Source organism: Aquila chrysaetos, chromosome 10 (genome assembly GCF_900496995.4).
Source record: "Aquila chrysaetos chrysaetos chromosome 10, bAquChr1.4, whole genome shotgun sequence".
NCBI classification, from domain to species: domain Eukaryota; kingdom Metazoa; phylum Chordata; class Aves; order Accipitriformes; family Accipitridae; genus Aquila; species Aquila chrysaetos.
In genome coordinates this window covers 24,816,590-24,841,592 of record NC_044013.1, presented here as the reverse complement: position 1 = coordinate 24,841,592, position 25,003 = coordinate 24,816,590, and the positions used below count along the sequence as shown (strand labels likewise).

Sequence of the window (25,003 nt, the reverse complement as noted above, 5' to 3'; positions counted from 1 at the left end):
GAAAGCCAGTCAATTTTCTTCATTACCGGCTCGCATTTTCCTACTATAAGACTCAAGCTGGCTTTTGCATACTGGAACATCACAGTAGAGATGGTGTGCATTTTAGAGTATAACAAAGTAATTGCAAGTGCTCATTCCTTAAAAGGAAAAAGATTTGAAATGGTAGCAGCAATCTTACAGTTCACACTAGCATCTGTCAGCCTCTAAATTTCAACTCATAAAATGACAACACTTTCTGTAGGAGGAACTTAACAGATTTTAGTGTCTATTCCTCTGTGGGACAGTCCCCACACACAGCCGGCTGCACTCTCACATGAGTCATGAGCAGACCTCTCAACTTTCAAAAGTCCTGAGATCCTGACACACTGTTCATGTGACAGGAGTGTCCTTGAAATGGTCATGCTAAAGGCACATGTCCATTTATGTGATAACTGGGGAACAGTCTTTGGGGGCTGCCCTGCGTATGCACCTTCCAGCAAAGCTCGAGGGATGCAGAGCCACGCTTGCAATATTGCCTTTGTTTCAGGATTAAGCCTGGACATACAGAGGAGGGGGCTGTCACTGACATCTGAAAGGCAAGTGCTGAGGTTGCTGAAAATGCCCCGAGCAACTTTCACACTCCAGCCTTGAAGCCTGAGCAGCATGCACTGCAGCTGATAGTTTTCAGATTGCAATCAGCCTCTCTCTGAGAACTAATGGAACAGCCATGGCAAAAGAGTGGGAGAGTGTACGCAGTGCCTAGAGTCGGCTATAATGAATGCCAGTTACGCTCACGATGTTTTAATTCTTTTATATGCAGATTACTGCTTGTCTATTTATTATTTATGATTGTTTCATCTCTCTTGAAATAGAAACTGCAAGAGATAAGTAGGCAGGCAGAGATGTATGGACTGAATGATCATCTAACTTTAATGTAGTACTCACAACCCACTGTTCCCTTAAAGTGCTATTTCCAAATCAGGATTACTCATCTTTGTACACAGGCACACCCCAAAAGCCTGCCAATGAGACCACATCTCCTTTTCCCTTCTCCAGCAGCAGAAAGAGCAGTCTCTTATAAGGCTACTCTATTGCAGCCAAGACTTCACAAAAAGCCGAACTTCATAAAAAGGCATTCTAAGGGGGAATCCATGTTTTGTGCAAAGATGTAAATCTGACATCAACAGAAGAACTCAGGATGAGATTTTGGGAAACTCCTTGGGCACTGTATTGTACTAGTCTGCCATTTATGAAGCTAAGACCTGAGATAGCAAATCCTGTTTAGCTACCACGGCCAGGGAGAATGCAGAAAGTGATTCAATGCCAGCATTTAGCTTAGTTGAAGAGAGATTCTTGAGGAGAGGAAGGTTCCTGCAGTTTAGCCCCTACAGAAAAGAATTCCATGGGAGTAGGTGCCCAAGAGGGACCAGAGGAAATCTTTTGTCTAACATTTTGCCTCAGCTCAGAGAAAGAGACTTGCACGTGGCACCTGATTGCCTTGTATCTGCTCAGATAGTAATTTTACAACTTGCTCTTCTATGAGCTGAATTTGCTCATGAATTCATCCATTTTTTTAAACACCCAAACATCCCAAGGCAAGAATTTTCACAGCTTAACCAAAGTTTAGCAAAGGAATATCTCCTTCTGTTTTCAAGCTATCACTTATTAATTTAAGAAGATGCCTCTTGTTCTTGTAACAAAAGAGACAGTGAACAACAAATCCCTATTCAGCATCTCCACAACACACATGATTTTTATGGGCTGCTATAATATTCCCCTTCTATCTTTTCTGTGTCAGGCTGGAGTGCCTGCCGTTCCACATACAGGATCCATTTCATGCCCTTGATCCTCCTCCTTGTTGCTCCCTCTGTACATTTGCAGTTGTGCTCTTTCTGAGCCTGGGGGACAGCAGAACTGCAGACGCGCCGCGTGCCTGGAGCAGTGAAAGCCACCTCAGTGCGCACCATTCTGTACATAACATTTGGATTGTACTTCTGTGAATCACTTTACATTTGCCAGCGTTGAATTCCGTATGCCATTTTATTGCCTAGTCATTCCTCCCAGAATTAACCACAGGTGACCCTTGTCTTTTCTACCCAGGATAACTTAGTATCATCAGCACATGCTGTCACCGCAGTATTCACTCCCCTTCACAGGTCTTTTATGACAGATGAACGGCACAGGTTCCAGCACAAATCCCCCATGCACTGCCACTGGTGATCTCTTTCTACTGTAACTTATAACCATCGATTCCCTACCCTTATTTTCATCTCTACCAGCCTTGTGTAAAGGACCATATCAAACACCTATCAGAAATCCAAGCAGACTACAGCAATCTACCCTGTCTACATGCTTGTTACCTCCTTCTAAAGACTCTCAACATGTTGATTCCTTTCCCTAAGTATCACGTTCACCTGCTTATAGTTTCTACAGATTTTACTGTTACATACCAAGTTTACCAGCCACACCTTTCCGAAATCCTTATTTTGCTAAAAATACAAGGGCTTCACATTTCACATCTTTCCATCATCTACTATTGGAGCACTCTTCAAGAAACTACAGTATCACAATGAATAATTCAACTATTTAACCCTTTAGTCTTTCTAGAGTTCTTAGGTGAATGGTGTCTGGTCCTGGCAGTGCATTATAGTTCACACTGTCAACTTCTGCAATCTCTTCTACTGACATGGTATTGAGATAATCATCTGACACACTGCCACAAAAGAAAGGTTCCAGCATAGAAATTCCTCCAAGCTTGCTTCACTTTGCAAGATATTTTTCCAGGTTTTCTGCTCTTGCCTCATCTTCTCTGAGCATTCTTTGTATACTCAGACCATTTATTAGCCTCACAGACTAGTTCTTATATGAAGTCTTGTTCCGGGAACAAGTTCCTCAAAAAAGTAATTAAGAGAAAGACAGTGCTCCTGGTGCAAGTATTTCTAATGTCTTCAAAGGCCCTGAACTGACACTAGCAAAGCCTTGTTTTGCTGTCCATCTGAAGAGCAGGCCAGAAGCATACCCTAAAACCTGTAGAAACAACCTGCCTCTTTTTATGGTGTATTTACTGGCAGCTCAAACTCTTTTTTGCCTGCTAGTGCATTGATTTAAACATGATAAAACCCAATCCAGAGAATTATAATAAAATAAAAAAGTACAATGAGAATCCTGTTTATCAGATCCTCTGACAGACCTCAAGTGTCCTTTCTACTAACTGAATGCACAATCCCCATTTCTGAGTAATAAATTCATATTGTTTCAGGCTGCATTTATCTGTCAATTTGTTTTTAAAGGTTGAGTTTGTTTTTCCTGAAGAGCTTGAATGCCAATTAGCATGCAGCATAAATATCACTCAGCTATCAAATAGCATTATGAAATGCAAGAAGCATCAAGGAAACAGGAACCACAGCTTTTGCCAGTTCCGCAGCCTGAGTAATCTTAAACTGAGGTTCAGAAGAGATCCACCAGGTTACTTGGGGTGGCCTATTTTCTGATACAGAGTTAAGAATAAGGCTCTATTTTGAGTTCAGAGCTGTTTACTATAGCTGATATTTAATCCTCTGGTCTCCTGGGAAAGGAGAAAGAGCAATGAGAAATGCATCTTCAGGCATCACCACAATAGTTTTATTTCTCACGTGGGGAGAACTGGTGACAAGTCCAGCCTATAAAACAGATCATGAAAAGAGTAAAATTTGCCAGCAAGCAGGCACCATGTTTGTGCTGCTGTGTAGCATTGCTGGCAGTGCAGCCTGCCTGGAATGTCTCCTCCTTTTAAGGCAATCAATACTGTGACAGAACTGATAAATGTATACATATTGCTGTCTGATTAAACATGTGAAATTAAACTTTTATTTTCTAATTTGCCCATTTAATATATTAACTACAAATAGATATATTTCAGGGTTTGGTGGTGGGGTGCGTTTTTTTTGTTCATGTCATTGTTGGGGTGTAGGTTGTTTTGGGTTTTTTTCCCTTTGTTTTTGCTTTTTAATTCAAAATATGAGGGGTCTTGTTAGTGTTTTTCCTCCTACTTTTCCCAGCTTCTTATCCTTTTCAAACCTGAAACTCTTCCACGTCTCCAGGTCTGGGAAAGCACCGACTGGCAAAGGAAAAAAAAACAACAGCTTTCCCATTCATGCCTTTCTAAGACATGTATATCAGCAATTTAAGCAGCTTTTTTTTAAAAAAAACAAAGATAAAAATTAAACATTAATTTTTGTTTGTTTGTTTTTGTTTAGAGAGTTGATATAGAAAATGTTTCTTGGTTTTGCTTTTCTTGTTTTTCTTTTGGCCAGAAAGCTGTTTGTTCTAAAAGTTAACTGTGTATCCAGCAACATGTTACCAGCAAAAGGGACTCTGAAATGGAAATTCTGATTAGCAATACTGATATTCTCCCCGCTTCCTCTTCATTACTTTTACACTAAAAACTTCCATCAGTATTAAAATCGCTATACATTAATATTTAGAATACTGCATTGCTGCCAAAATCTTCAAATATACACTTCTACAATTAATTTGAAATGCCAACATACACTGAAATACTAAACTTCTAAGCAGAGCTGTGTGGGAGTCAGAACTCCCTTTAATGGGACAGCCTATAGTTGTAACACCTCTCTCTGTTCCACATTGGAATTATTCCATAAGTTCCTCCGAAACAATTTTCAATCATGAAAATTGTTTTAAAGCAAGAAAACAGAATGCTAGAACTTTATCTTGTAAAACTGCTACAAAACACACTTCAGAAAGAAACATCATGAAATCCAATACAATCCCATGAAACAGTTGTTTCGACAAAAAGACATTTTTGGAAAACATTCACTGGCACACTTCCAACCAGCTCTCACTGGAAAACCTGATGTATACTTTGATGGTGAAAGTCACAGATATAGTTGTATTCTGAATACCTCTTTTTCTCCTCAGGGCAACGTTGCCTCGTGTTATACAGAGTAAGAGAAATGACAGCAACAAGTTTAGCTCATGGAGGGTGCAAGTATATTTTCCAGTTTGGATTCTAAAGGGTGATGGGAAAGACTGTGGTAAAACATAGAGGGAAAAAAAAACTAGCTGACAAACTAGAAATATCTTTTCACCTTACAGAGCTTCTAGCTGCTCTACCAACATGGAACAGTGCATTTATTAATTGTTACTTCGTAAGAATTCCTGCAGAACATGCTCTGGTAAGGATGCTGGGCAATTCCAAAAACAGTTGTTATTCAAAGTGCTACATCAGAAGCTCTGAAAAGAAATGGCAGGGAAATCCTTTAAAAACATAATGGTCTGGTCACTGCATTTTTCTGACACCTTTGCAGGAAGAACTACATATTTTCTAAATTATGGCCAAACATGATGTTCAGCTCTGCACTAATGAGCCTATGAACAGCAGACTGGAAGGGACCTCCAGTCAGTCACAGAGGAACTGCTTGCTAACTGAGCTTTAGAGGGTAAGATGCCTCCACAGACAAAGAGCTGTCTCTCTATAGTGAAAGAAAGGGACTCTACAAAGCAGCCCTTCAAGAAAGTGTTCCACTATACTTAACGCAGATACCTAAAACCCAGCATTAACAACCTTTTATTTTAGCAAAAACCTTGCTCAATTAAGCATCAAGTTCACTATGAAGGAGAAATTTATGACAACAACAGTGTCTCAATGCTTCTGAACCATAAGAAGGACATGAAGTCACCTTTTTCACTGTTAGGGAAAACTTTTCCTCATAACTTTACCTTTCGACAACATCCTCTCCATTCCAGCAGGTTGAACTGTCTCTCATCACCAGGTCTCCATCACACAGCCTTTCTGCTATAGAGGCATAAAATGTTCGGGATCGCTTCATGTAATTGATGAACTCTCTGTAACATAGGAAGAGCACATTTAACAACAGAACAGTACACTTATGGTTTAAGCCCCCTGTCAACTTAACCCTCCACAAGATTAAGAGTTTAGAACCCTTACAGAAATTAAGTTCATCCAAGTTGATTAATTTCTGTTTCTAGTGTATTTCTACTCCTACATATCATCCACTCTTACTTAGTCCAGCATTAATACACATAATTACATACAAAGGGTGGTTTTAACAAATTAACACATCTCACACAAAATTTGAAAAAAGTCTACACCAACTATCTAATCATGAGAAGACTTCATGATTAAGGGAGTGGCCTTTTTCTCTGTTACTGGAATTGAATATCTCTCTATTTCCTGCACATGTGTGAGATTAATTAAAAACATTGTCAACAATCTCCTGGGTGGAAAAGGCTTCCTAAAGCTAACATCCCATCACAAAACCTGCAATAAGTACCCCACACATGCAACAACAGTACTGAAAGTCATCTCCTTGAGATGGGGTGGGGCCAATTCCTCCCCATCATCACTATCCATTGTCACGTTCTTATTAGAAAGAAATTTCTCTCTCATCATATCTGGCACCTCACCTGTTAAGAGAAGGCTATGCCTGCTGCTTCGGTGAATAACCTAAACTCCTGGCCAGTACAAACAGCTCATTCCTGATCATATGTGTACAGAAAAATTCCTTGTGGGCAAACTGCTGCCTCTTTTATAATCTGATTATACCTTTAATATGTATCTGGCTGAGGTAGCCATAAAAATAAACTGTAACACCACAGGTGTTAATTCAGCACACAATTGAGAGTATTTCAGAATGAGAAATTTCCCTATCTCCACAGCTTTAGAAGATCCTGTTTGGTATAAGATGTTAAAGATACTGAGAACAAGATGCAGGACACAAAAACCGAGCTAGAGCTATTGTGGAGCTATCTGCTTGCCTCAGAAGTCCCTCAACAGCCCATTGGGAAGGCCAAAGGACTTGATCCAATTTATAATGTTTCTGCGCAGCAGGCCATAAGGGGACACTGCACTGAAGAGGCGCCTGAGGATATGGCTGGATGGAGCTCAGCACAAAACCAGTCAGGATTTATTATTCTTTTGGGAGCAGCAAGTGCTTTAAACAATATAAAAGTCCACCGCGAGGTATGTACCCCTACAACATTTAGGCAGTGGTCATCTCTCCCCACAGCTGTCTTTATGCTTTCTCAAAAGCATTTAACCATCCTGTTTATCTTAAGTGTGATGAAATCCTGCTCTAGATAAATTAGTCATCACATGGTCCCAAGGAACTAACCTACCCTAAGAATGCAGGAAAGCTGTCATTTTAAGCAAAGAAAAAAATCAGGAATTTGGGGGCTTACGACAAGGGAATTGGTATTTCTACCTCTTGACCACTAACTTACAAATATGAGCTCTAAGTATTTATACAGTAAAGCTAGGCCCAGATAGAAGGCCACCTACCTGATAGAATAGCCAGAGAGTATCAATTATGAAAGGTGACCCAGATGCTAAAGATTTTACGGCTTCTAAAATGGAGTTTTCTTTGAACGAGGAAAAGTCTAAAGCTTGCGTTGCTCAGCTCACACCAAGAGGCTTAAACTCCTTTGCATTTTCAGCAGAGTGGGGCTCTGACATTTCAAAGTAGCATCTTAGCAAAGGCTGAGTTCTGTGCCCAGCTCTCAACCTTAACAAGTGAAAATATTTCCTTTTCATCAGTATAAAACTAAACACACTAGGTAGAAAATGTGTGGTTTCCCAGTGCCCCACAGTTAAAAGCAGTAATCAAAAGTATGCCAATTCCTAGATTACAGCTGAAACAGCAGCTTTCAATGGAGATGAGCTAAGTGTAGAGACAACAAAGTATGTCACCTTGTTTTCATTCTTACCGAGAGATTTTTTTCAAACTTCTTGATTTGTCATTCTTTGAAGCTTTCAGAGGCAGAGAACTGGAATAGGCCAGGGAGAATAAGCATCAATCAGGAGAGGTTGGGGAGGAGGGGAGAAGCAGGAATTCAGGCAAAAAAAGGAAAAGAAATGAGAAACAAAAGAGAAAAGTAAAAATTATTTGAAAGAAAGGTCATCAAGCACATGCATAGGATAATATAAGAAAACAAATAAGAAGGAAAATTGTCATGAGATTTTTCCAAAGTATAGATGCCATTAAAAATGTCAATGCAATACTGAAAAAAAATACAACTGAGATTGTCTCTCCCAATCATTTTCAAATAAAAGCACAATTACAAATGCAGCACACACAGCAAAAAGACAAAAATAAATTCAGTGGTACTTAAATTAACTATAACTGATACCAAATGGAAGAACTGTAAATGTATCAGGCTATACAAGAAAACAACAGCAAACAGTTTAGAATGAGCACCATGGGAAGGGGGATACAAACGAGTAGCATTCATTTTTCTGGTACAACAAGCAATTTGCTGTCTTAATAGATAATGTGAATACAAATATTTTTGCTGGTCAGTTCTGGACAGATTGCACCACTGAAAAAAACCCCTGACTTTGCAAAACAGGAGAGACAGGCTCTAAGGTTATATTGGAGGAAAAACTGTGGAAATAACTCTGGTAGTTATTTAGCGCAAATGCATTTCGTGGCACTGATATCCCAAGGTCCCTTAATTAACATTAAACATTGTATTTAATATTAACATCAACGTCATGATGCAATTTTCCACTTACATGACTTGATACCACCCTCTGTTCCTTCTTATACCCGTACTCTCATGTATAAAGTAATGGCAACAGCTGGCAAACAGGTTCAACAGCACTTGCCAATCCAGTTAACTCTTACTGGAGAGAGTAAGCACCACCTTCAGCAGCTCTGAGGACACCCAGACAATGGCAAAGCTGCCATCATGCTTTCAGGGAACTAATGGCAGGGGTGGCCACAGGAGAGGATAGACCTGCACTGATCATCTGGTGAGTGTCACCTGTCATCAATGAAGCAGTGATTCCAACACACACAGTCAAAAAGGGAAATGAGAATTTGTAACAGGGAAAATCTGGGTCTGCTGAAACTTCTGCCTTGGCCAGTCAGTCAGAAACATTTGATTCATTTCCACAGTTAGGTGAATTTGCATCTGGCATTAATAATCTGTTTTGTACTAGCAGTTTAATACTCAAATGTCAATAATAATATCATGTGATGCCTGACCCAATAGATAGTTAATTTTAAATAAAATAGATGCCATTGACTCCAAACATTCCCCCCAAACCTCAAAATTATTTTAAGATGTATAAAAGATCCATAAGTCCACAGCATAACAAAGAAATCCCAACAAAACATCATTTCAAAGCCTGCCTCCTCCAATTAGGGACCTAGTATCATGTAATAGTTCTTTGTTAAACATTACATATTTTTATATACAGATCTGTAATCAGTCTATGGTTAGTGGTTTGAAATATTACATGCAGCAGACATGCTAAAAGGCAGGTATTCAACTTTGCCAGGAGTCCAGACCCTGACCAGAATAGTACTTTGTGCTAAACTCAGCAATAACATCCCAGTTTACTGATTGAAATTCTGTACATGCCATGTACATACCCCGTACCATCATATGGTTTCAATTTTCTTGTCATCTCTACTACATGTTATAGTAACTTCCATATTAAAAAATGACTACAGCAGCAATCCTGCCAGTTTCAGTGCCGTACTCAATCCCTGAATATGATTGCATAATGAAAAAAAAAATTTACTAATCAAATCTATACTTTTCAGCTTAATCAGAGGAAAAGGTTTCCTACAAGATCATAGAACATTTATTCAAGTTTCAGCTTCTTGCACTATTGTTCCTGACACTTGGTGTTGCATAACAAAAAATATGCAGGAATGGAATGCAGGGGAAAATAAAGAAAGATGGGAAATCTCCCAGGAACCCATAAGAGTAAGAGGAGCAGAAAAGGGTCCAACTACTGCAAAAGAGGATCCATTTGCTACATGAATTTGGGGACCACGCAGGACCACACTGTGCAGAACAGCAGGGGGTGAGAAGGACTGCCTCCAACCAGACTCAAAAAACACACACCCAGAAGAGAGACCAGTCAGGCCAGATGGTGTCAAGAGACTCCATCTTAACAGTCCCACTTTTAAACTGTACGAGCAGCCTCGACTCTACTGAACAGCTGAAAAGAGGTTCTCAAACTCTTTGGAAAAGGATTTTGTAACTGGCTTTGCAAAGATGTAATACCTTTGGAGCAAACATACATATGTAGGTATAAGCTGTTTGACATTGGATTTTTAAGGGCATCTCTAAGAAGGTACTACAGAAGAGATCAGAGGCCACTTTATTGTGGTTTCTCCTACATATATGCTAACCAGACCGGTGGTTCTCTTTGAGCTTGGGAATATTCTGACACATTAAGGGAATGAGCCACAGCTTTTCTGTTTACTTGGGGAGTGCTGGCTCATTCTTTCTCTTTTTCTTTCCTTATTCTTAAAGGCAGGAGTCATGTTCCATACTCCCCTTGAATTAAGGATCATTTGGAGGGATGTCTACTACACAGATCAGATTCAGGCCAATTCCCTGTGTGACCCTGTACCTAAACTGGCAGACAACTGATGTTATTGCTCTTCATTTTTTAAATTGCCAGAAGGAATGGCACCAAAAAAGATTCATGTAATTACTCTCATAATCTAGATCCACTGTAGCAGTTATCTGTCATCCTAAGTGTATTTTACACAACTCACTGCAGGAATGATTTCACCCATCCATTATAAAATTTTATTACCTAAAATTGCTTTTTATTGATATCATATGTGATTAACTGATAGATGATGAACAACACAGTGATGTAGCCAATCACCGTGTATCTATTTACTGTTTCACAATTGTTTCCAAGAAGCAAAAGACAAGCTTCATGCCATGTGTTTTATAGGAAGTTGTGGAAAATTTAAAAATATTCTCCACTTCTTACTAATTATGGCATGGCTCCATCATTCATTTTTGGTGCGTAAGCTCTCCACAATACCTGTCAACACTGTATTTCAGTATTGTTTTATGCTAATTATATAAGGATGGCCTTAGTTTAGATTTTTTTGATAAATTAATTTTCAGTGCACAGACCAATTTTGGGAACCTGTCTAATTTACAGTATATGAGTTTTAGTATATTTACTCTTCCATCTACAGGTCTTACATTTAAAAGGTCAATATCCAGATAATTCTAGATGGTTGGGAAGGGGAGGGAACAGATCCTCAGGTAAGAAAGAGCTGCTGTCGCGCCATTAAACACACTTGCATCTGTTCAAGAGGTTACTGTTAATAGGTTGGTAATTCTGCCTTTTTGGTTGCCAGTGTATAAGTCCCAGTATAAGTCCTAGGGCTCTCTTTTTAGAAGCATATTTCTTTGTTCTTAATTGTACTACAACTGTTCTTTGGATTATTACTGCTGAATTTATTAATTTAATTTCCTTAATGGTCTTTTCTCTGATTTGCATGGTAAAAATTGATTAGCTCCAAGCACTAGCACAAACTGTTGTGTTTTGGTTTTAAATTACAAAGGTATAAACTCATCAGTCACTCAAATAACTTAGCTTGCTGCTATTACTTTTATCTTTTAAAGCAGTGTTTGTTTTATTCATGAAAGCTTAGACAAGAATTAAAATAGAAATGGATAAAACTCTCATCTACACAACTCAAACTCCAGAATCCAGGCTATGGAAATTTTAACATTGCTGTCTGTCATCCACCTATCCAACATACAGAGATACACATGGACTCCCTGGGCAAATTAGATACCGTTCTCAGATAGAGACGTAAGCCCAGCACAATTCCACTTACTTCGCTGAAGTTGTTCCGGATTAATACTGGTGTTACAGAGAGCAACATGTTAGCCAGAAATATGTCATTGTGATTTTATGGTCAGTTAGTGCTGACATCTACTCACGTATCATGAGTGGGATTGCAAAGACATCCTTCCCTCCCGCTTACAATTTACAGAAAACCAATCCAGGAGCTACATGAGGGAAAGTGAAAGAAAGACTAGATCTGGGAGCAGGGATACTCATGCCAGGGCCAGTGGCAGTAATTCAGCTGTCTAGTGTCTCAACTGGCATGCAGCTGAAGAACAGAAGCCAAGATGGACACAACCAGCCTAAACATAAATGCTTCTGCTCTTGCTTTGTTATGCAACAAATCAAGGAGATTGCAACAGATCTTATTACTCCTCCCCAGACCTGTGAAATGAAGGACTGACTTCGCATCAGGGCAATGAATCTTTCCTTTTCACCCGTTCCTCCTTCCCACCTCTGCCCTTGGATAAGCTCAAGTCCTTAAAGACCTGGGCAGTTGTATTTTAACTAATTCAGACTTGACTGTGGAAATTACTCAGACTTTGTTGAGGAAAAGCTTTCATCATTTTCACTGAAAGTTTCTGGAAATAATGAACACCTTGGTGCTAAGTAATGACATCAAGTCTGGCCTTTAAAAAGCTTTTCTTGGAGAGACCTGCAATGTAATACCACAGACATCTGTGTAATTATCAATGATGGCAATGACTGGATACCACACAGACAAGGTGACAGAACTGTAGCTCTGGCTTAAATACTACGATGCAAGGAACCATTAACACACATTGTAAGGCAGAGAGTTTATTTCAAAGCAGCTGTTGCTTAGGGTTACCTTCTTTTATTGTTCAGACTAGCGTGAGCCATCACGAATGTCTGGGTTTCAGTCGCTTCCTTCACTGGCACTATATTGTCTGATGACAGGTTCCCTTCTTGTTGTTTGGGCTGTCCACACACTTTATCAACCTGTATGAAAGGGAGGGAAAGGAAAACTGGGTTTGAATGGAGAAACTGATTTACAATCGCTCAAAGGTCTGCTTGTTCCTTGTGGTCGGTGTTTACTGGAAGAGAAAGCATCTGGGTGAGAAAAAGAAAGGACTCTTCTTTCCAGGACCTGGAAACTAGTCCCCTGCATAAGAATGACTAAATTATAAGGCAGTGCAAAGAACACTGCTACCAGAAAGCCAACAGTCATGGATTTGTCACTGGATACATAGACTACAGCACACCTGGAAACATGCTGAAACAGTGACTGATGGAAGTGTTGCCAAACCAAACTTTTATTTAGAAAACATACCTGGAGTTTGAAGGTACACAGATTTGGGTGGAACATCTGCCCTGTATATAGAGAGCAGTCTATTTGGTGTTTGAAGGGGCTTGTAGCCAGAAGACAACTGAATCTTCCAGCCTTTAACTGGACAATGTTCCCTTAAAACAAGAAAATGAGCAAAAGAAGTCAGCATCAACAAATCACTGTCAATAAAGTCTTTTCTTGGACAAAACAAAATGAAAATAGAATTTCCAGCCCTGGGAATCATCAGGGCCTTGGATCCTGCGTTCAGAACACTGACATCACTCAGCCATTTGCCCTTACTGTCCTTCCTGAATCATCTCATAGGGGATTTAATACAAGACCAGGAGAAAGCAAGCTTGTGTTTATCCTTTGCACCTGTGGATCTGACACTGGTCCTGCATCCTGCCATATTTATTTGCTGTAACAGCTTTAAGTGACAATAGTAAGACAAACCTCTTCCCTTTCTAATCCACAAATAAGTAACTGTAATGTTTTCACCTACATTTAAAACCTCAAGCAAACATGAAAAGAAGACAAAGGAAATCCTACTGTGGGCATGGTACTACCAGAGACCTTAATCACACAGAATCCATCATCCCGGACAGCACTGAATTTGGTAACCTTTCTTCAGTTTTCCATTATAACCAGGGTGAGAGAGATTCTTGCTGGTCTGTGCATTTTATGGCATCTTTAAAACCCTTACTGAGTCACAACTGCCTATCTGCTGAGTATTTCAGACCACAGACGACTTCAAGTAATATTCTCTGCCCCATTGCACCACTATGTTGTATACAAGAGTGCAAGTACAGGACAATTTTCTCAGCCTTAGCCCATTTCCTCCAGAAAAAGTACTGCTATGTAAAGCTAAGACATTTTCCTCTAAAAAAAATAGGCCAATCAAACATGAAAAGTTGGAAGCTGTATAGGCATGACACTTAACATCAACTTTAGTTGAGTGAGTTATGGCCTGGTCCAGTATAATATGCTGTAAAGAACCTAAAACTGTAGCAATTGAATGAGAACATACTGGATAAATCCTGACATATCTCCAGCAGTCAGAGCAGGAGCCAGCTGCCTCACTCAACACCATGCACTGTGTATATTGTTCTGGTCTCACCAGGGACTAGCACAGCATTGTTTTAAAACACAACTTTGTGAAATAAAATAGTCTGTTTCAGTCCCTTCTAAACTTCTGAAAAGAAAAAAACCCACTCTATGCAAATGAAAATATAAAACAAAAAATGCCTTTTGAACCCTTTGGAGCTGAACAGAGGGTATAAACACAGCTGGACCACATTTCTGCACAGGATGCTCTCTCTCCTGTGCCCCAGGTTTCCCAGGTCTCCTACAGCATGCAGACCCAAAATCCCAGCATAGGTTTCTACAAAATCCATCTTAGATTACATCATGTCACTAAAGTTTATGTCTTCAAATCACATACACTTCAATTCTAGTCACTCTGGATTTAAGACAGTTTTAACCAACTAACACCAGAGTGGTTTGGAAAAGCAATGTGGTTCTCACATACATAAGCAATGAAGAACTCAAAGTTTTTTGTTTTTCCTGTGAGAAGTTTCAAAGAGATTTAGAGTCATCATTTTTGTTGCGAATCAATAGTTTAAGCATTCCAAATGAAAATACTCACTTTGTTTTGATTTGTATTTTTGATACCATAGAAATAAAATGACTCCTTAAATTGCAGAAGTTTCAGTATTTTCTATGCCAAACCTTAACTTTGGGGTTTCTTTTTAACCAGTAATAATGGTTTCCTGCATATCAAACAAAACCACAGTATTTTAAGGAAAAAATATTTCTCAGTGGAAAATTTTAACCAGTTCTACTCCATTAAAAAGAAAGTAATTCGTTAAATGAAAGGGCAAATCACATTCACACTTTTTTGTCATGCAGGCCTTTTAGTGCCTTTCTTCTCATTAATATGCTAAGAAATACTAGCAATGCTCCATAATTTAAACTACAGCACAGACATTTTAATCTGAAGTCAGATTAACAAGATGAGAGATACAATAATGATATATTATTTGTAATGTCAGTAGCTCTTAAATGTCTCAGCTGAGATCCAGACTGTGCTTTACTAGGAAGAAAAAAAAGTGTGAGACAGTCCCTGTCAAACAGCATCTGACACTTAAAGGAACAAGAAAAGATGGGAAACTGGTGCAGAGGCATGAAGTGACTTCTCCAGTGCTAGAGCAGGGGCCCATGGCAGACCACAGCTAACTCAGTGTGCAGTCAATGCCCTGGCTTCCTTGGGCAGCTCAGTCCAACAGCCCTCACCCAGACCCAGCTCCCCAGGCTGCTTCCACCCATGCTGCAGGGGCCTGGGCAGTTCCAGCAGGGCCAGGCTGGCAGCTCATCAGCCTGCTTTTCTTCCCACCACCTTCCAGCATGAAGTTTATTCAAGGTTAGTGTGGATCACCAGATTTTCTTCATTCCCAACCTCTTTGGGGCAGCAAGGATGGAGGATTTCACCCCACCACTGCTCCTGCAGTGTGTACAAAACTTACGCCCATGAATGTGGGTGCATCCTCCAGCTTTGGATGCAAAGACCAAACTCCCTCCCAAGAGATTGTCTCTCATGGCTCTTGAGTTATCCCTGCTTGGCATACTTGTTTCAGATTTTGGATAAGTTAAACAGAAACCTGATTTTTTTTTTTTTTTCCACGTGGACTAGTTTTGACATCTCACTGAAATGTGTATTTTTCTGCAAAATAAAGTAAGAGACAAGGCTGAATTTTACTAGCTAATTTTAGCAGTCACAAAGTTGATGGCAAGAATGTACACTCATGTACAGAAAACCATCTTAAACTTCCAGCTAGGACATTTATGAAAAATGAGTTAATGCTGTGTAAATTAAAAAGTATGAGGCATGGCATTAAAAAAAAAAAAAAAAAGTGCTTTCCGGAACTGCAACATCTGAAATCTACTGCTACAAATTACCTGTCTGTTAACAACAGTAAGGAACATGGAGGGTTTCCCTCCCATCCTAAGGGCACCAGACAACTGCACTGTCAGTTTAACTCAGAGCTCATGAATCAAGCCTCACCACCCAAAGGAAAAATAGTACTATTAAAAATGTGACTGGGATTTTAAAGATTTATTTCCTTGTATGTGTGACTTACTGCTTCCAAGTTATCTCTTAAACTGAAAGTGTAGACTGATTTTTTTTAATTTATTTTTAAACAGAAGCTAACATTCCTCTACTAACACTGGACATTAGAATTTGACACATAACAAAAAAAAAACAAATATTGTGAAAGGCAACAGAACTGCAAAACATTAGGTGCAAAGAACTGGAGATACCGGTGATAAAATAAAAAAAAAAAATTTAGAACCAGAAAATCCATTGCTTTTTTCCTAAATTCAATTTTTAGTACTCAGAATAATCAGGAATCAACATAAAGAATGACTAAGCTCATTTATTTCTTTGATTTTTAAACTTAAAAATAAGCCTGCCAATCTTAAATTATGAACTGATAGAATAGCATCCCTCATTAACTATCATAACACTAAGGTCATTCCTCTTGTCTCTAATGATATTTAATCAAGTCTGCCTTCTAACAGTGAACACCTATAGCTGAAAACTAGAATTCCTCACACCTCATTACCTTCTGAATTATCAATAATGTTTCACAATTCTATACACTTTTCTTTGGATTAAAGCTTTTTTACTTATGCACCAATGGTTCTTCTTACATATCTCTTTCTAACAACCATAGCTACATTTCTTCTGTGAACTTTCCTTTGTAATGAAATACAGAATCATATATATATGGATTATTTGACCTCTTACTATTTGTTCTTTAAAAGAATGACCATTTACAACTATTGCAGAGGCTTAACAAAATAAATTGAAAAAATGTCATCCAAAATCTTTTGAACTCGAGCAACCTTAAACATTCAGGTCATATTTAATATACCCAATATAATCAAACAAGGGAAAAATGTCATGCCCTTCTGGATACCAAGAGAATCTTATCTCTCTAAAGCAAGAGACCTTCTCACTACTCCAGAAAAGTGATTTTCTTTGATTTTGTAATGGGAAGCATAGTATTTTAAAATACAAGATTTTTCTAGTGATTGGGCTTTGAGTTATTATTAAAATGCTAATGCGTTTTCCGGCAGATTTCTGCCCCCTCCAATCTGTAACCCAATTCAGCTCTGTAAAAACCCAGCATCTGGGTGAACACCTCTGACAAATTACACCCCTCCACGCAGATTCCTGATGGCTGTGCAGGCGTCAGCACAGCCATACCACACAAGACACGTGCCACAAATGCTTTTCAAACCAGAATTGGAGTTTGCAGTGAGAGACGCAAGAAACACTGAGTTACAGGGAAATCATGTTCACCATGAGAGCTCGTTTCCTTTGGGTCAGGCACACCCTTATCACTTGATTACCGATGGCACAAGACACCAACAGATGTCTTGTTTGTCATTTTTTATTGACCAAGCCGTCAACCAAAGTTTATTATGTAAATACAGAATCCTCTTCTTTAGAATAGCTGTCACCTATTACTATAGTATTGTTGCAAAATTCTCATTTCCAGTGCTCAAAAGATGAGTGGGAGCACATTTGATAAAATGTAAGCCAGGGTTTATTGCTCATTGCCACTGTCTATAGCTTATTGAACAAAATCTTGCATTCAATACAGAGGCAACAAAGAGAGAATAAGAAAGATCATTTGGAGAAGAGAGCCAATAACCTTTGATTTTGCCTTCTTTTAAATATTCTCTCTCTTACGGAATGTGTTACCTATTACAAATGCAGCATTTTCTGGTAGCAAAGTTCAGCAATACATAAACAAACTATAGGATTATTGGGTCATTTTCTTACAGGAGTATGTTGTATTTCATTTGGTAGGGGAGAATCCTCCTCTCTCATCTTGACTCTATTGGATAGTTTAATGTAAATTAATTTCCTACAAATCTTCTGAAAACTGGCAGTTAGAGAAGTTGACTGTTACTAGATACTAGAGATTCCTCCAAGGAGGGCAGCATTATGAATTCCTCGGGGGCAGAAAAACCTTCTGTCGGAGTTGACACTTACTTAGACATCAAAGAATTCAGCCATGGAATTTAAATCCATAAAGGATGAGGCTCTGTGTGTTCTCTGCTGCCTCTGGAAATACCTGGCTTTAATCAAGTGATTTGAATTACAGTAATATTTCTGGGTTCAGTTTTGGAATCAAGATACAACTGTGCCAGAAATAAACAACAGTCCTGTAAAAGGAAGAGCTCACATTCTGAGGAAACAACAAGTAACTATAGGCATATCCTGAAAAATGATGGACAAGTACAAAGAGATTGGGATATAGATCATCCTGTTATTTTCACGAAACATCTGGGCTGCTGTTACTCTTAGGCATAGCTCACAATCTCCCTCAAACAAACAAAAAAAAAATAAACAGGAAAGTAGTTTTGTCTTAGCAAGCATGCAGAAGTAACGGAACACTATTTAACATAACTGACATGGATTACTTGATGCTGAAATTATTTTCAGTTCCCCAATTTAACCCCATCTATTTCAATGAACTTACATGCTTTGGTGTGCTACTGTTCTGCACTCAAAGCCAGGGAAACTCTACCCCCTGTACAAGTGCAGAGGGATGAAGCACTTCAACAACCAAACGCTGAGATTATTTCCTTGCTTCTCCCTAACTGCAAAAGAAAGTCTGTCACAGGTGCCAACGCCCAAAGTGCCTCCTGTCTCAGAAAGGTTTGGAAACAGTAACTATAAAAAATTTGGTTGTCAGCTTGGAGAGTTGTTTGACAACAAATTATAGTTTTAAGACCCTCACACTTTTTCTCTGGGGACTATATCCCCCATACAAAAGGGGAAAAAAATGCGTAAGGGTTATTTAGAGTCTCAAAAAGCTGGAACTTGAAATCAGTAAATCCAGAAAGCTCTAATAAATTCCCTGGCTAAAAACGTAGGCTATAAAATTTAGGCAGCCATTTCAAGGTCAAGGAAGGATTAAAGAAAATCAGAGACCGGTAATACTTCAGCCATATAACAGAGTTGCTAGAGCAACATTTGCCCAGAACAGGAATGAAGCAGCCACACTAGTACAGAACAGGCAGATGCAAATCACACGGCTGAAGTGATTCTTAGCTCTTTTGACTGGAGAACATGTATCCTTACAAAAGTTCACAAACTGTAATGTCTTCCTTAAGGAAACGCCTGGTTATTGCCTCTTCTTCAATGAGCAGTAGCCAAAAAGATCTCAGCGGCCTTCCCTAACTGCATGGTAGGTTCAACCAGCTAGGGAGTTGGACTAGTAGCATGGATGCAGTCCCAAGCACCCCATTCCAAATTCAGAAATGCATTGCCATTTTACAGGTGTACATATAAAGAGGGGTGTATGGGAAGAAGTAGAATTAATTAGTCATAGGGATTTTCAACATTGCATAGAATGTCAACTCACACAAGCTTCAAGTCAAAAAAAGGGCAGGTTTCAAGCATACAGAATTTATAGGAGAATAATTTACACAGCTGCAATCAACTTCCTCTTACATATTTCTAAGGGTCCAACCTGAAGTATTACAAGGCCAAGAAGTACTCCTGTATGCCCTTATAAAAAGTGGTACTATAAGATTCTGTCCATCTATTCCACAATTCATCTTTCTTCCTTTTTAATTAAGAAGGTCAAGTTTCCAGGCTACCAGATATATTGAGAAAGATGAGTGTTCAGCAAAAGTGGAGTAGCAGTAGTATTCTGCAAACAGCCCTGAAATTGTTTCTTGAAAAGAGAAAAGTATGTGCTGTGTTAGGAGGTTTTGTGCTTGTGTGAATCGACATTGTTGTCTTTTGTAGGTTCTGTCTGCGACAGAAGAGACATCCTTTCAGGCATTAACACTGGGCACACACAATGGTCAAATTCTGCAACAGCTACTCAAATGAATCAAATTCTACATGGCCTTCTCCCAAATTAAAAATGCAAACGATGAGTAACAAGAATTTGGGGCCTTATTCTACCATATCATTAAGAATGAGCAGTTAGATAATCTGTACTGAGCCAAGCGACTGGGTATGCCATGAAGCCTGCATTTCAATGCATACATACAGGTTTTGTTCACAGGGATAGTAGTTGAGGATTTCTGGAAAAACATAAAATAAGGAAATACCTTACATGATACCAGCTATTTCAAGAATTCTATACAGCTTATACCTAACAAATTTTCAGCATAAATTACAATGATATTTTCTGCTCTCACTGACTTTTAAAATTGCATACACTGGTCAGAATATCAAACTATCCACAGTTTATGTCCACAGGTAAAAATCTTTTAAGCACACATAGGTCAATAACTATGTCTATTTTGTTAGGATTTTTTAAAGCATTTTTGTTCAAATTGTATATATATTTACCCAGCTGAAAAGGGAAATGATAATCATTTATAAAGCTAAAACAAAATATAAACAGCACACCTGAGAGGTAATGACAGCTCCCCTCCTCCCCCACAATACCCCCTCCTAAGATTCAGGACTAATCTTTCCTGGCCTTTGTTAGTTGTGACATTTGTCCTTAGATATTGACAACCTAGAAAGGTTAGGCTCAATTTTATAATTAATTACAATAATCTAGTATGGAAGGAAAATTCTATTGGGAATCAATCCACATGAGTCACTTTAAAAGCTCTCAGAAAAATTAGGTAACTTTAAAGATAACATAAAAAGAAAATCAATTAAAATATTTTATTCACATTTCCCTTTTAACTCTCTTCAAATGAATTACAGTATATCAAAATGGTATTGCATGTTATGTGTTTATTATTTATTCCCATTCTTAAGTGAAAGCAATTATCAAAATATTACTGGAATTTCTTTTGTCACTGCAAGCTTAAAATGTAACTAAGAAAAACTCTTCATGGTTTGTTCTTCAAAGGTTCAATAACCAAGTACAAAAAGTAGCAGAGAAAGATCATACATCTTACAAACATACACACACACACACATTTGTATGAAAAGGAAAACACACTTGTATCCTTTCAGGGATTCCCTACTACGCAAGTGTTGTACAGACTAAACACCAAACTGCTGCAGTTAGCACTGCAGATAGAAATCCCTAGCACAGACTGGTTCCCCGTGCAAAGGCGGTACCACCACCATCACCAGCTTGCCCCGGCGCCTGCTGCTGTCCCTCCTCAGCAGCAAGGGCTAGCACCACCCCACCTCTGCTGACAGGACCTAATGGTGATATTTGTTAGCCCTCTATGGTCAGAGCAGCCAAGCGCCAGTATCAGGGTTCAGCTGAGCTAATAAAGGCTTATTTTGAGCTGACCCGGTTAGAGATAGCTCCATCACTGACTGCGATGAGGGGCTGGCAAGCTCTAGCAGCAGGGGACTGACAAGCAGAAGGGCTTGTACCTGTGATTCAGGCAGGTCTCCAGTTGGCACAGGCAACTCTGGAAAAGAACATCTTTCCTTAGACTTGGGTACCTCACTAGATATCTTTAGTCAAAAAATGAGCGTGTCACTCTTCAATTTGCTTTAAGTCAGATTAGCAGATAGTCACATAAGGAGCCGTAATCAAGCCTTTTTTTTCTCAGGTTAACTTTAGCAATGTTGATCTGTACATTACTTCTTGATGATGCCCAAGAGCTCTCTGAGACAAGGTCAGGACCCTTTTCACTAAATGCAGCCAGTTTGATCACCACCCCAACACAGTCAGACCCATTGGCTTTAGCGAGTTTCAGCTGCCCGGCAGCAGAAGTCACAAGATGGCCCAGTGACATAATGAATCAACATGAAGGGCAGGCTACCGAAAGAGGGAGTGTTTCTCCCTAAACAGCATCTCCTTTTGCTATTGCCAAAGACAACTGGGTAGAACAGACCATTAGTCTGATCAACTGGAGTCTTATGTTCCTCTATACATAGTTATTGCCATCATAATCACAACAGAATTGCAGGAATGATTCTGAGTAACTGGCCAAGTTGACTGCAAACACTCATTCTTCATATATGAACAAATAAAAATTTGTAATGAATTACTAGGAACCTGAGCCAGATCTGATCCGTGGATAGCTTAGTCACATAATTCTCTGAGCATGCAATTCAGCTTCATTTTTGAGTTTAACACACTTTCATAGATGGGCATCACCACTCAGGTATTTAGGCACAAGCCCAGACGACCAAAACAATCATCCTAGCAGGCCTTTTGGAATATTAGGTCTAAACACAGCTTTCAACTGAAGTGTTTCATCTCCAGCCTTTCTTGTAATGCAAACAGAATTGTTTCTTAGTAGTTTTCATGTGACTGGCATTATACAGTATATCCAAAAGAAGGCAATGAACAGTAACACAGAACAAGATTCATTTTTGCTTACTTCATGACTTACACCGATTCTGTGTCTTTAAAATATTAGATTAATTAGATATCTAATTATGCAAATAAACTACATAACCATTTGTGCTACAGGCTGTCAGATAATTTGAAATGCTTCTCAAAATCATTGTGTATTCTGTGTGGCCCCCTCTTCCTCTGCAGGGTGCTTGAAAGCAGGGTTGCATGAGCTGGGGACAGGCCCCAGGGTGGTGAAGGGACACGCAGAATGTCCACACAGAAGAGAAGGGACCTCAGGCTCACAGGCTTGACAGCTCCTGGTCAAAATCTCCCCCTTCTCTGCAGGTAGATATATCTTCAGAACCAAGTTTCAGGAAAATAAATGGAGGAAACATTCCCTAAGTAAAAGAATTTACTCCAAATCTCTTTGAGAAAAACTGCTTCCGTTACTTTAAACTGACATCTGAGTATGTTCAGGGGGATATTTACAGGGAAGAGAGCATCCCTATTAGGGCTGGCTAATACTGCAAATGTGATCCAGATTTTAAGACACAAGAAGAGTCATGCATACCCTATATATTTAAGAGCACTAATATACCTACTCTGAAAACATTTGCCAAAAACGGTAATCAAGAGCAGGAAAACACCAATTTTCAGCAAAATTTTTAAATCCTTCTAAGATTTTTTTTTTTCTGTTCATCATTACTACAAGCATTTAGTTGGACAGGCAAAATACCTGAACTTTCTCTTCCAAAAGACATTATGAAAGTGACCTAACAAAAATATGTAGGAAGTCAGAAGGCCATTATACTTTCACATTGTCATATTAGCTGAAATAATGCTGCAAGTTTATGCAATCACTAAATAAATATGTCAATATGACCTTCCATTTTGTATATAACAGAAATATATTAATTAGAAAAGACTAGTGAACACATTCGATTATTTTTTCATGAGATACGTCATTTCAGTTATGATTTGCTGACAGTTGCTGTCAAAAATCAACGTGTTTTCTCGTGCCTTTTTTTCTGAACACGAGTAATTTTAGATGACACTGAAGACTTGAGTAATTATTCAAGAGCATGTAGCACAATTATCAGGGGCAGCAGCAGCCGCCCTTGTTTAAAATATTTAGAAGACATTTTTCACGTTGAGACAAGTACATTACATTTATAAGCAAATGTAAGACTTCTCTCCCATCTCCTAAGGAAACCACTTCTAATGCAGTAGTAATGTGTTGTTTACAGCGGACACTAAAATAGCTGGTTTTTCCCTTTACCTTAGGACCTCAGGCAGATGTTATTAGGATTTTTACCATCAAAGAGGATTGGGACCCTGCACAGAGTGCAAAAACCTAGCTTCTCCTGGGGACCTGAATCATCACATCTTATTGGGATAGGCCTCACTGGCATCAACAGGCTTTTGGTTTCTAAACATGTGTGGCAGGCAGACCCTGACCTTGTACACTTGGTGAAAGGAAGGATGCTTTGAGGATTTACTACAGTGATTAATGTGGATCTACTTAGGACTATTAAACCATTAATGTCATTTTACTGGTTGAGCTTTTCTGCAGTCGAAACTAGATGAAACTAAATCTGCAAGTTTAAGTCCAAACAGCAGATCAGACCTTTAATATTGTACCTTTGAATTTCATGAAGACAGAGATCTTTCTAGCAAGACATTAAGCACAATTTCTTTACTAGTATATGCATCCTGTTTTCAACTTAAGTGTCAAGGGCCAGTTGATAAAGGAAACAGTCTCAAGAAAGCACCATCTTAAACTGCCTGCTCTCTGCAGAATTCATTTTGACTATGTTCAGAGCGCTGGAATGATACCATTATGTCAGTTTGGTGTTAGGGAAGTAGAAGAGTATGAAAACAGAGCTGAAAACAAGGAATAAAGATGCTTATAACAGATCCAAGACCATGACTCTTCATTTATGGTTGTCAGGCCTTCTTCATTCCAAACTTCGTTTCTGATCCATGCTTTGTTAAAACAAAAGCAACAGAAGGATCCACTTTAAACCATTATACCTAGCCGAGAAGTATTGCCATTATTTCTTAATCTAGAAACCATTTCCACACTGATAGCACACTGAAATTTCTGAGATTCATTCATATACTTGTCTGACTCATTTCTGATTAAGTTCTGCAACAAGAGCAAACAAAATATAGACTTTCTTTTGGTTTGAAATTTCTCAGACTGTATAAAATCTCAGAGAAATAATCCAAGAACATAGGAAGGAAATCAGAGAGGATGTTTTTGAGCTGGAGGTTAGTGAAAACTTAATATTTTGACTTTTAAAAACACATCATAATCCAAAATAAGTCTCCTTTTACAATGTTCAGTCTTACTCAAAGACTGACAAACTCAAGCACGGACATCAGGCATAGTCAACAGCAAGTTACACTGTCACGTCAATAAACTGTGACTGTGTCCATTTAACAAAAACTAACCACCTTCTGCCAGTAACTGACGGGATATGAGTTACCAGCTCTGATAACATGCTGAATTACTGTTAGCAATGCTGTCAAGAATCACTCATACTTTATCAACCATGCAGTAAAGCAGCACATTATGTGTCATATCACATAAAAAGCAGCACAGTGAACGTGTGGAGCTTTAAAGCCCATCAAGTGTATGCAAAAAGCTAACAGAAAATAGGGATTCTCAGCACAGAACCTGAATTTGCATGGAAAAGATGTCCCAAAAGGGCACAGAATTGGGTATCAGAAAATTTTACTTGAGCCAGCAACATGCCCTAGGGGAGAAGGCTAATGGTATCCTGG

At 38.9% G+C, this 25,003-nt stretch overlaps 1 protein-coding gene across 3 annotated transcripts in view; it reads right to left on the bottom strand.

Moving 5' to 3' along the window:
- LOC115347346 (glypican-5-like) overlaps window positions 1-25,003 on the bottom strand; it is a 403,275-nt gene that overhangs the window by 252,420 nt on the left and 125,852 nt on the right. For 2 of the 3 annotated variants that reach the window (XM_030028626.2, XM_030028629.2), the window contains exons 4-6: window positions 12,453-12,583; window positions 7,705-7,764; window positions 5,698-5,823 (exon numbers count right to left, since the gene is read on the bottom strand). In XM_030028626.2, the coding sequence (XP_029884486.1) occupies window positions 5,698-5,823; window positions 7,705-7,764; window positions 12,453-12,583 (317 nt within the window). The remainder of the gene's footprint in view (window positions 1-5,697; window positions 5,824-7,704; window positions 7,765-12,452; window positions 12,584-25,003) is intronic. The other variant, XM_030028627.2, reaches the window with a different exon arrangement.